An 11,948-nucleotide genomic window follows, 5' to 3' on the forward strand; every position below is an offset into this window, starting at 1 on the left:
CGCCAGCCTTCTGGTTAGCAGTCAAACACCTTAGGCATTATGCCATCAGAGCTCCTACGATACTAGTAGGGCCCACAAAAGTGTTTTTAATGGAAAATTAATGAAGTTTTAAGTTGGAGAAAGTGTTTTAATATGTAATATTAATATATTCATCTTTATATCAATGCATATTAAATTTCTTTATGTGGAAAGGGGCCCACAAAGATAAGAGTTCCTAGAGACCATGACAGTCACAGTACAGCCCGGCCTCCAGTGACATGCTTTCAACATACAGTGGGAGCAAGTGAAAACCTCTAAATTTTAGGTATACTCTCCTTTCAGTTGATTATTTGTGAGTACTAAAGTCTCCAGATTCTGAGGGAATGAGTTTCAAATGATAGAGTCTCACACATACTTCAAAAGGCAGTAGGCTAGATACATAGGCAGTAGGATAGACCCCTGCTAGTCACACTGGAGGTACAGCAATCTATGTTAAGAGTACCTCCCTCCCTCACAAGACACTGCATCTGCTCCAAGATGCCATGACCAACATTTGCAGAGAATGGCAGACCCCCTTGCATCTGTCTTGCAGTCTTGAAATCTTAGAACTTGAAGGAATTTTAGGGGCCACTGAACCCAACCCCCAACCAATAATGCAAGAGTGCCTTTGTCACCATTCTTGACTGGCTGATCAGTCTCAGCTTAAGCACATCTGACACTGTACTCGGGAATTCCAAAACTGCTTCCTTTGTGGTATTGTCCTGGAAAGAAACACTAAATGTACAAAAACACAGACACACAGGTCGCTGTTGATGCAGTAAGGGATCTCAGATGAGTGTACCATTCACATACTTTGAGTCAGTGATGGAGGATGAGCTACATATGTTGGGTGGTGTCCATCAGGACCATTGTTGTCTCATTTTCCTCAGGGTTAAGTCCCAGACCATCCTCCACCACCCTATGGAGGGTGCTGTAGTGTTGCCGGGTTTGGTGGAAAGAATACAGTTCTGAAGCAGCCTCCCAGGCTGCAAAGTTGGGCATAGGGAAGGCCTCTGGCCTCTTGTTTTCAAAAAAGCACTTCAGGTTCCTCTCACTCAGCTTGTTGGCGTAGTCCAGGAATGTATTTTCCAACTGCTCCTTCTCCTTCTGTGCATACGTCTTCCAAAAATTCAGCTGAAGGTAGCTAACTTTAGATCGGCAGCGAGTATAACAAGTGGTGACCAGAGAGAAGAAAGATGCAGAACAAATCAGGCACCATCCTAGAATCTTAGAAAGAAAGAAACATTGAGGACATGTAGAAGTAAAGCCACTTTCCAGAGAGCTGAGGTAGTGTCATTATTAGAGGTGTATGCTAAATGAATTGCTCAGTCATTACCTCAGTTGAAAGCATTAATCTTATTTTTCAAGCAACGTTTTTTAATGGTCAAAATAGAGTTTACCTAGTCTCTATTCTCCTACTCACCATTGTTGGTGTTCAAAGAAATAACCCGAAGGCAGGCAAAAGAAAAGAGTATGGATTTTCCCAGAATAAGATAAACTAAGCCCTCAAATAATATTAGCTATTAGAGAAAAATTCTATGTTTGAGTAAATGTGGTCATTTGAGTAAATGACCAATTCTTTAATCAGGTGTTTTCAGTCATTAATGAACATATATACCTGGCTAGGAGACCAATTTTTCCCATGTTACTTTATTTAAATGTATTACATTTAAATGGATTTTACTTGAAAGAAATATCATTACTCATTATCTGTGGTAAAGTGGGCCAGATATAATACATTAAGGAAACTGAAGTTATAAGTATTTAAAGCCTGCCTAAAAGCTGGGGCAAAAATTAGGGTCATTCTAAATCTTGAGGATTATTCTTAATTTTGGTAATTGGAACCAACAACGTTTCCTCTGAATACTAACTGTTTCAACTGTTTTTTTGTTATTGTTGTTTTTGTTTACTGAATTGCAAAAGTAGAACGCTTGATACCTCAACTTCTATTTTTTTTTTTTTTTTCTAATTATATTTTTCACAATTGGAATTAATTTATTATTTGGATGACTGACAAGTCTCTTTCAAAGTGTCTCTTGACATTTTACTTAAATGACCCTGGGTATTTCAGTGCAGATAAGCCTAGTTGAGAACTGAAACAATAACATGTGAACCATTCACTTTCCTCAGCCCATCCATAAAGAACCACAGGGAAGCTCTCGTCGTGCTTCACATTGGTGGTTCCAACCTCTGGCTCAGACCTGGAATTACTGTGAAGGGTCTGAGACCCTATATAGATGCCATGGTCGTCTACAGCAGCAGGATAGCTGGCTCTGGATTCACAGAAAAACAAACAAATAGTGCTATCCAGTGGATTCCAACTCATAGCAACTTTGCGTGCTTTAAAGTGGAACTGCACTCCATAGGGTTTGCAGTGACCTTTCAGAAACAGATTGCCAGGCCTTCTTTCTGAGATACATCTGGGTGGATTCAAACCATGATCATCTTGGTTAGTAGCCAAGCGATCCCAGCTTCCCCTTTACTATGGTGATCTCTGTGCCTCAGCTTCCTCAACTGTAAAACGGAGGTCACCTCTTTCCAAGGATAGTTACGAGGATTTGATGAGAGGATGTTCATCATCATCAGTGCTGGCACACATGGGCTTTCAGTACCTGCTAGCGATTATCACATGCTGTTATTTTTCAAATGTATATACAGTAAAACCAGCAAAAGCTGGAATCTATGTAAGGCAGAAACTTGTCAGAGAAGGAAAACTCAAATATGTTCCTCTAAAAGGAGCGGTAGAAAAGTGGTGAGACTGCACCCTCTCGGAAAACGGGAGAGACCTGGAAAATCAAGACAGTCCCATCGAGTTCTAGCTCTCACGGCTTTCACTCTATTTATGTAAAAGCACTGCTGACCTCATAGAATCTTTCTGTTGTCATGATTAATGAATAAGGCACAACAGCCGTTATGTGAAAGCTTTCATGTTTACCTTGAATCACCAGTGGCTGGCTACCTCAGATCTTCCGCTTTTCTTCATCTTCTCCCTTCTTCTTTTCCCATAACCTGGTGTAGGTCATCTCACCTCAGTAGTATTTGAGCCAACTCTGCCTGAGTATTCACCTACTTTGGTCATGTTGTCAGAATGGACCATTCTCTAGAGAAGGATGTCTTGCTTGGTAAAGTGGAGGGTCAACGAAAAAGGGGAAGGCCCTCAACAAGATGGATTGACACAGTGGCTGGAGGTATAGTAGAGATCATGAGGCTGGCATAGGACCGGGCAGTGTTTCGTTCTGTTATAAACAAGGTCACTATGAGTCAGAGACCACTCGACGGCACATAACAACAACAACAACTGCCTGAGTACAGACTACTTCAAGGAACTCTGGTGGCACAGTGGTTAAAGCACTTGACTGCTAACCAAAAAGTCAGTGGTTTGAACCCACAAGCTGCTCCATGGGAGAAAGTCTGCTTCTGTTAAGATTTACAGCCTTGGAAACCCCATGGGGAGGCTCTACTTTGTCCTAAGGGTGACTGTGAGTTGGAATCAACTCAATGGCAGTGGTTTTGGTTTTGATTAGTTTCAGAACCCTCCCCACTGCATGACTTTGGTATTGACTTTCTTTCCCCTGAGTGCTGAGCCTCCTTGTTCTTCTGCAATTCCTAGTTCTCTAGAACATGGTGCATGCCCCCACCCTCAAGCCTCAATATTGTCCAATTCTGCATGAATTTCCTTTCCCAACCTCTCCCAGTTCTCTCATCAATTTGGAATAGCTACTACACACCAAGAGCTTGGGCCCACTGTCTCTAAACCTTCCCACAACCCTTCAAGGTAAGTATTATTACCCCCAACCATGAGGTAAGTGCAGCCAAGAGAGGTCAAACCTCAAGCTCTAGCTGTCTTAGCTGGTAAGTGATGGAGTCAGTATTCAAACTCACAACTAGTCACCTTTAATGCCCATTTCTTTCCACTACTCCACTCTACCTTCCAACAGAATAGAGAGCCACCCAGCTGGATTTCTTGTTTCTCTGTCCCACCCATGGATGAATGGATGAAGGCACTCTTTCAACCTCCACCACCTACATACCCAACTATTGGCCTGGACTGCACATTGCCTCTTGCTTATCCAAACCTCTGTGGTCAGTGCCTGCTCTTGTTACAGCTCTCCTTGTCTATATACCTCATCCACCCTTCCCACAGGAATCAGCCCCAGGCATGACCTCTTTTCATTCTACTGAAAAGTAAACAGGTAAGTGTGCCCAGCTAAGCTATGACAGCATGTGCATGACTTCCTTATGCCTGTTTGGAGAAGAACCACTCATACAGTGGTAAGTGTTTGAAACTGGCACTAACTGAATGAAGCCTGGTGCCTGAGGGCATCAATCATAAGTCATTTATTGTGTCATAATGTTCCTAATTAATACCTTCCTACAACAATAGATGAAAGACATTTGGGAGCCTGGCAGGTTTTATCTAAGATGTGTTTTATGCATTAAACAGAAGATTTTGTTTTAGAGTACATTTTTTACTTACTAGCTTATGAAAATAATACAGCTCTACTGATAACCAGCTTTAAAAATAGACTCTGCCTTGATGTGTTATAAAGGCAAATCCTTGTTAAAAAAAAAAAAGTAAAATTATACTATCTTCAATGTATTTACTCTGACACAAATAGCATTTCTGACAAATTGTGAATTATATTGCTTATTTTGGTTTTGGGAACACAATTCCTACTTCTCACAGATAGGAAGTCAGGCTTCTCCTGAGGCCAGGCCAGCCTGCACATCTGGATTTGTTTTTGTGTACCTGGAGGGATGCCAAAATTATTTCCCTGTGTCAATTAGATAAAACTATTATTGCTTTCTGTGAAATAAAACAATGGCCCAAATCTTGAGCTCCAAAAGCAATGCAAGAACTTCTCCAGCCACACAGCACAAAGAGTATTAAGACATGATCTCCCTGGAGAATATAGTCACTTTTCACTGAAGGCTATTTAAAGACTGCTGAGTCCTTCATTAGATGGTGAATTCTTCTAGCCTTGACAATTTTTATGCATAGGGTTAGCAGTTGTCAGAAATCATTCAGGGAAATCTCTACACTGATTATACTACAGGCAACTTCAAAAAGTATGAGCTCATTTGCTTCAGCTAAATTATAATAGCTGAGTAAAATGTCTGAGAAACCAGTTTGAAAGTAAGTAATTGACAGGAGGCAGTAATTTCTAATTGCAGCTTTGCCATTAACACTTGGTTTGTGATTTAGTATCCTGCATTATTTACAAAGTTAACCTAGACAGATTGTTTTAAGTGTACTTAAGTATTTACATATGCATAACCCAAAGGATAATTACTTTTTGGAAATGGGAAATACATGATCCAATCAGCAATTTCATCATCCATCCAACCTATAAAAAGCTTTCCCTGAGATTGTCATAATGCTGCATTATGGTCCAATTTCCATTTATCTTCAAAATGTTCTGGCAAGGCTCTGACTCAGCCATGGGTGAAAGGAGGACAGAGCTGGGAGAGAAAAATGAGTTTGTCCTTCCTACCTGAGACTGGGCTTGAAGTGACTGTTTCAGCTCTTCATTGTCCACGGATGTCATGCTGGTTTTGCCACAAGATACTCTGTGAAGTTCTTCCCAGCACTCTTTGGGCTTTCCTTTGCAAATCAGATCCAGGAGTTTGGAACTCTTCGTCCCGCTCATGGCACATTCGTAAAAAGTCCCATTGAGCAAAGCTACTGAAAGCCACATCATTGGAGCCACCAGTGAACTCAGAATGATCTGGCCAAGGACGTAGAAAAAGCGACAGCTGCGGCCTCTAGGGAAGATTTTCCTGGGGTTCACACAGCAGCCTGTGAAGAGTCGCCACGACCTGTTGTTCAGGAAGAATCCCAGGATCAGTAACACCCAGGCAGGAGCAAAGAGGAAAACGAGCCCATAGACTGAATTCTCGGTGCTGCAGGGGCACTTAAAAGCCACGAGCGAAAAGAGCCGCTCGCCTCCCACGGTCAGCAGAGCCATGAAGCTATAGCCTATAGCAGTTTTCTGGTTAAGGAAGAATTTTAAAATCCCCTGAAAAGCATCCATGTTGGAAAGCCACAAAGAGGGAAAATCTTTGTGCTTTTTTATAGGCAGAACAGCTGTGGCAGCAGCCGAGGGTGGAGCTAGCTCTTTCTTCATAGAAACAACAGTCCTCCTTCTCAGACAGAATTCAGCCAGATAAGGAAACAATGTCATCTACTAGGAATGAATATTTCCCAACCACGTTCAGAGAATGCCTCCTACTGGTGGACACTGGGGCCTGAAACTCCTGCCTACACACTGAGAAACAGAGTAAATTCAAAGGACACAGCATCTGTTTTCATATTATTTCCATGCAACTTGAATAGAGAATCAGAAATTCTCATTCAGACAAATAATAGTGTTGGAATTTTCCAGCTGAAGGAATCAACCTTAGCAGAGGTCGATGCTCGCCAGTTGACTGGTAGCCAAATCGAATCTCCAAGCCTAGAGTTTCATGGTGGTTTGTTTTTAACTCTTTATTGTGGTTTGGGTGAAAGTTTATAGAACACGTTGGTTTTCCACTCATCAATTCATTCATATTTTCTTTTGTGACATTGATTAGAATCCTCACAATACACCAGCACTCTTCTCCCTCCCTCCCTGTGTTTACTGTTTTCTATCCTGTCATCCTTCCTATCCCTTCCTGCCTTCTGAGCTTTATCCCTGGGCAAATGCTGCCTTTGCTCTTGTGTGGTTGCTTGTTCCAGGGGATGTACACCTCCCAATGTTATTGTTCACCTTCCAGAACTATCTTTTGGCTGAAAGTTGAACCATGGGGGTGAGTTCAGTTTCCAGGCTTGAAGGGTATCTAAAGACCATACTCTCAATGGTTCTACCAGTCCCAGTCTCTATCATATCAGTAAGCCTGGTCTTTTTTTAACGATTCTGAGTTTAGTTTCACATTCTCCTACTCTCTCTAGGACCTTCTTTTGTGATCCCCTTTAGAGCATTCAGCTGTGCTAACCAAGCACCATCTAGTTTTTCTGGTCTCAGCATGGTGGAGGCTGAGGTTCAAGTGGTCCATTAGTCCTTTGGAGTAATTGTTCCTGTTCATCTTTGATTTTCTTCACTCTTCTTTGCTCCAGACAAGAAGAGACCAATACTTGTATCTTAGATGGCTGCTCACAGCTTTTAAGATTCCAGTTGATACTCATCAAAGTAGGATGTAGAGCATTGTTTTTATGGATTACGTTATGCCAATTGACCTTGATGTCTCCTGGACTGTGGTCCTGAGCCCTGAGGCCCAGTAACTCATTTCCTCAAGGTGTTTGGTTATGGCTAAGAAAATGTCATAACTTTGCCCCTGGTATGCTCTTGATATTCAATGAGTGTATTAGTAGCACATAAAAATACATATGTCAAACTTTTATATATATATATTTGTGAATGTAGTCCCATTTGCCTTCTCACACCAGTTCAGCTTACCTATCTATGTATCCAGGATCTCTGGTAGTGTACTGCCTAAAGCACTTGACTGCTAATCAGAAGGCTGATGGTTCAAACCCACCAGCCACTCCTCAGAAGGAAGATGCGGCAATCTACTTCCATAGTGATACTGCCTCCGAAACCCAAGGAGGGGTCGCTATGAGTCAGGTCTGACTCGATGGCACATAACAACAACAACATCTATGTATCCATTCATAGAGTATTGTTATTACTGTTACTGCAGGATTATGTATGTTATAGTATTTACCTTTGCTGCCTTTAACTCTTGTGTTCCTCAATGTCTTCCTTTGCCTTGGTCATTATGTGCTGACCTCCTCCTTATTGTATATTGCCCTCTACTTAGTAATTTACCCTCTGTGGTAGTTAAGTTTATGTGTCAACTTGGCTGGGCTTGGTTGAGTGGCTGGGCAGCTGGATGTAGTATTCCCCATGATGAGACTGGTTATCAACTCCTTGGTGGAATCTACCGTGAGCAGCTGAGTAGCTGCCTTAAGGATGTGATCTCCTTCCTGTATACAAGGAGAAGGCTTAGGGAATTGTCTCTAGCTTATGGCACGCTTGAATCCTGCATGTAGCTGAGTTGTTGTTCAGCAGTCTGCCATGCTCTGCTGATCTTGGAACTTTTAATGGACTTGAGTTAATGGCCTACCATGTGGTTTGGTAATACTGGGACTGTGCCTTTTTACTTGTCAACCTTGGGTTTGTCATCCTCAGCAGCTAGCAGCTGAGTGAAGAAAAGCCTCTAGCTTCACTGGGCTGGGAGCAGGAGGCAGAGCTGAAGACCAAGGTTGAGGGCCTTTCACCCAATCCCTAGAGCCTGGCACCTTGAACTCAGACTTAAGGCCTCCTAATTGTAAGAATAAACTCCTGTTTAAAGCCATCCCATTTGGGGTATATTCCTGTCAGAATGGCGCTAGGTAACCAAAATAGAATATGGTACCAAGAGGGTGGGGTGTTTCTCTGATAGATACCTAAAATGTGGAAATAGGAATAGAGTGCGTCCTTGACCCAAGACCCCAGCAGAGAGACCCTGGAATGTGGCATGAAAGATGGCAGGAGCAGAGCCATGAGACTGGCATAAGAAATGGCAGGAGCAGAGCTGAGAATTAGCATGAGACAGCGACAGCCTTACCAGCTCATGGAGGAGAAAGCTGGATGCCATTGGCTAGGCAGCTTCCTGGAGGAGTGGGTTGCCTTAGGGCATTAATTGGTAGAAGGGTTCAGCATGAAATGGAGTAGCAGGTTGGCCAGCTCATGGCAAGAAACCTGAGTGCTTTTTGGGCAGGAAGATTTCTGGTGGAGTGGGTTGCTTTCGGCATTAATGGGCAGAAGGAAACAGGAAGCAGAGCCGCCTCAGCCTCAAGGGTAGGACCATGGCCTTTGAGGGTGGAACCACCATAGCCCCCTAGGTTTCAAAGAGCCAGACCTTCTCCAATTTGGTTCTGGAATGTGGGGCTGCTCGCTCATGTGAGCCAGTGGGATGGAGTCATAGCTGCTGCCCAAGAGTGAGGGGGCAGGGCTGCCATGCCCAAGAGGGAGAGGCACTGGGCCCACCAGGCCAAGGGGGTGAGGTCGCCACTCAGGAACTAGGGGATGAGAGACACCCAGTGAAGGAGATCTGTACAAGTGCTAAGTTGACAAGGAGTGGAATTGTGGTAGTTAAGGTTGTGTGTCAATTTGACTGGGCCCAGTTGAGTGGCTGGGCAGCTGGATGTAGTATTCCCCGTGATGAGACTGGTTATCAACTCCATGGTGGAATCTACTGTGAGCAGTTGAGTAGCTGCCTTAAGGATGTAATCTCCTTCCTGTATACAAGGAGAAGGCTTGGGGAATAGTCTCTAGCTTATGGCATGCTTGAATCCTGCATGTAGCTGAGTCGTTGTTCAGCAGTCTGCCATCCTCTGCTGATCTTGGAACTTTTAATTGACTTGAGTTAATGGCCTGCCATGTGGTTTGGTAATATTGGGACTGTGCCTTGTTGCTTGTCAATGATGGGTTTGTCATCCTCAGCAGCTAGCAGCTGGTGAAGAAAAGCCTCTAGCTTCACTGGGCTGGGAGCAGGAGGCAGAGCTGAAGCCCAAGGTTGAGGGGCTTTCACCCAGCCCTAGAGCATGGCACTTTGAACTCAGACTTAAAGCCTCCTAATTACAAGAATAAACTCCTGTTTGGTAAAGCCATCCCATTTGTGGTATCTTCTGTTAGGGCACCACTAGGTAATGAAAGGGAGCTCTGGTAGCATAGTGGCTAAGACACTTGACTGCTAACCAGAAGGCTGGAGGTTCAAATCCACCAGCCACTCCTCGGAAGGAAGATGGGGCAATCTACTTCCATAGTGATACTGCCTCGGAAACCCAAGGAGGGGTCGCTATGAGTTGGGTCCGACTCTATGGCACATAACAACAACAGGTAATGAAAACACCCTCCTTTCCCCTCCTATCCCTGGTAACCTTTAAAAAAATATTTCTGTGTATAAAACTCTTCTTTTATAGTGGTGTTTTCATATAGTATTTATCTTTTTGTGATTTCACTCAGCAAAATGTCTTCCAGGTTAATTCATATTATAAAATATTTTGCAGGTTCATTTTTATTCTTTAACTGGGCATAATATTCTGTGGTGTATATGTACCACAGTTTGTTTATCCATTCATCCACTGATAGACGTTTAGGTTGTTTCCATCTTTTTTTATTGTGAATAGTGCTGCAATGAACATGGTATGCATGTTTGTGTCACATATGTGACATGATTGAGTGTTTTCTTTTGCTACTTAAGGTTTGTAAGACAGGGATTTGTTTTATATCCTCTTAAGTTACCTAGGATTAGAGGCTTGAACAAAATTTTAGTATTTCGGCCTTTTGAAATGTATGTGGAAAAATATTAGGGAGAGTTTGAGTGTTGAAGGAAAAACAAAAGGAGAAGGTTCCTCATCATTTTCTTTCCTAGGCTATCACAGTAATCTCTTAATTAGTATCTCTGCCTTTGATTTCACTACCCACCTTAACCATCAATTCGGTCTGTTCTCTATGCCAGTACCAAGGATATCCCTCCAGAACAAAAACCTAAGTCTGTATTAGCTTTAAACATCCTGGGGCCTCCCACTGCTCCAGGATAGTAGACCTCATTCACTCTCCCCTAAACTTTACCATGGAACTTCATTATGGTATTTCCCACTTCTTCCATCTACCTAGAATGCCCCCTCCCCATCCACCTTGCAAACTCTCACTCAATACTCAGGAATTAGTTCTCTGTGAATATTTCCCAGAATTGCTCCTAATACATGTCTAGTTGCTTCCTAATACATAATATTGTACTAGCAGGACTTATCACACCATTGCAATTATTTTGTTTGTAGCCCCTTTTTAACTGTGAGCTCTTGTTGTTGTTGTTATTGTGTGCCCTTGAATTAATTCCAACTCAGTGTGACTCTGACAGACAGAGTAGACCTTGGGACCCTATACAGTTTCCAAGGCTGTAATTTTCAAAGAAGCAGACTGCCACGTCTTTCTCCCTCGCAGTAACTGATGAGTTAGAACTGCCAATCTCTTGGTGCTTAACCTCTGTGCCACCAGTGCTCCTGATGAGCGCCTATAAAACAAGAACCACATTTTATTTATTTATCCTGTGCCCACTCACAGTGTCAAACACAAAGCTGATCCTCACTTAATAATTTGTTTTTCAAATAAAAATTGAACTCCTATTGTATGTCAGGCACTGTGCTCAACAGGCAGTGGTCAGTAAGTACCAGCTGAATGAATGGAGGATGAAACTTTTTGTGCTTCTAATTAGACTTAATTTGAGGAAATAGTTTCCATCTCTCTCCTACATTACTCTTAATTTAAAAACTAAATTGAGGCACTTGGGAGTTGATAAATTTTATTACTAAACTTCAAAGTCCAAGTCTGTGTGTTTTGTGAACAAAAACTGCCTAGGACTAGGAGGCAAGGAATTAACTTACAGTATGTATGGACTTGGCCATGTGCCATTTTACTTTTCTGAATCCTAGTTTACTCATTTGTGGAACTAGGATTGTAATAGAAATAGTCTCTCCACACTTTTTTCCATTTCTACATTTCAAGCACAGTCAAATGACAGATGTTTTTGTTTTTGAAAAGTTACTTTATAATGCATTTATGTGCCTTCCCCACTGCTGCTTGTTCCTTCTCAGAGACATGCCATCCTTAGTAACGTGAGTTCCATTATCTCCCAAACACCCTTGGGCCTAACATGCCCATTGCATCCTCTGCTTTAATCAGCAGGCTCCTATTGCAGCAGATGTATCCTGTGCCCCTTCCAAGAATTCAAGAACTTACACTTTGCTAGGCTTCATGCGACAAATATGCTAGTATGTTTGTGATTGATAATATTTTAATTTCCTACCCTCTCCAAGGGAGCTCTGGTAGCATAGTGGCTAAGGCACTTGACTGCTAACCAGAAGGCTGGCGGTTCAAATCCACCAGCCACTCCTCGGAAGGAAG

At 42.6% G+C, this 11,948-nt stretch overlaps 2 protein-coding genes across 2 annotated transcripts in view; one reads left to right on the forward strand and one right to left on the reverse strand.

Annotated features, from left to right (window-relative positions):
* TRAPPC3L (trafficking protein particle complex subunit 3L) overlaps positions 1–11,948 on the forward strand; it is a 57,552-nt gene that overhangs the window by 38,927 nt on the left and 6,677 nt on the right. The window lies entirely within an intron of this gene.
* On the reverse strand, positions 856–6,053 carry CALHM5 (calcium homeostasis modulator family member 5). Its single transcript, XM_007954068.2, has 2 exons — positions 5,514–6,053; positions 856–1,245 (listed from the first exon to the last, which is right to left on the reverse strand). Exons 1-2 carry the CDS (start codon positions 6,051–6,053, stop codon positions 856–858), a joined length of 930 nt encoding a protein of 309 aa, XP_007952259.1.

The sequence above is a fragment of the Orycteropus afer genome, unplaced genomic scaffold (assembly GCF_000298275.1).
Source record: "Orycteropus afer afer isolate SDZICR_OR568_19922 unplaced genomic scaffold, OryAfe1.0 scaffold00430, whole genome shotgun sequence".
NCBI classification, from domain to species: domain Eukaryota; kingdom Metazoa; phylum Chordata; class Mammalia; order Tubulidentata; family Orycteropodidae; genus Orycteropus; species Orycteropus afer.

What these genes read in the sequence shown, in the direction of transcription:
- CALHM5 (XM_007954068.2), bottom strand. Translation starts at nt 6,053, where the DNA reads ATGGATGCTTTTCAGGGGATTTTAAAATTCTTCCTTAACCAGAAAACT. An exon ending in CACTTCAAGCCCAGTCTCAG is followed by an intron (nt 1,246 to 5,513) that starts GTAGGAAGGACA and finishes TTTCTTTCTAAG; the next exon opens with ATTCTAGGATGGTGCCTGAT.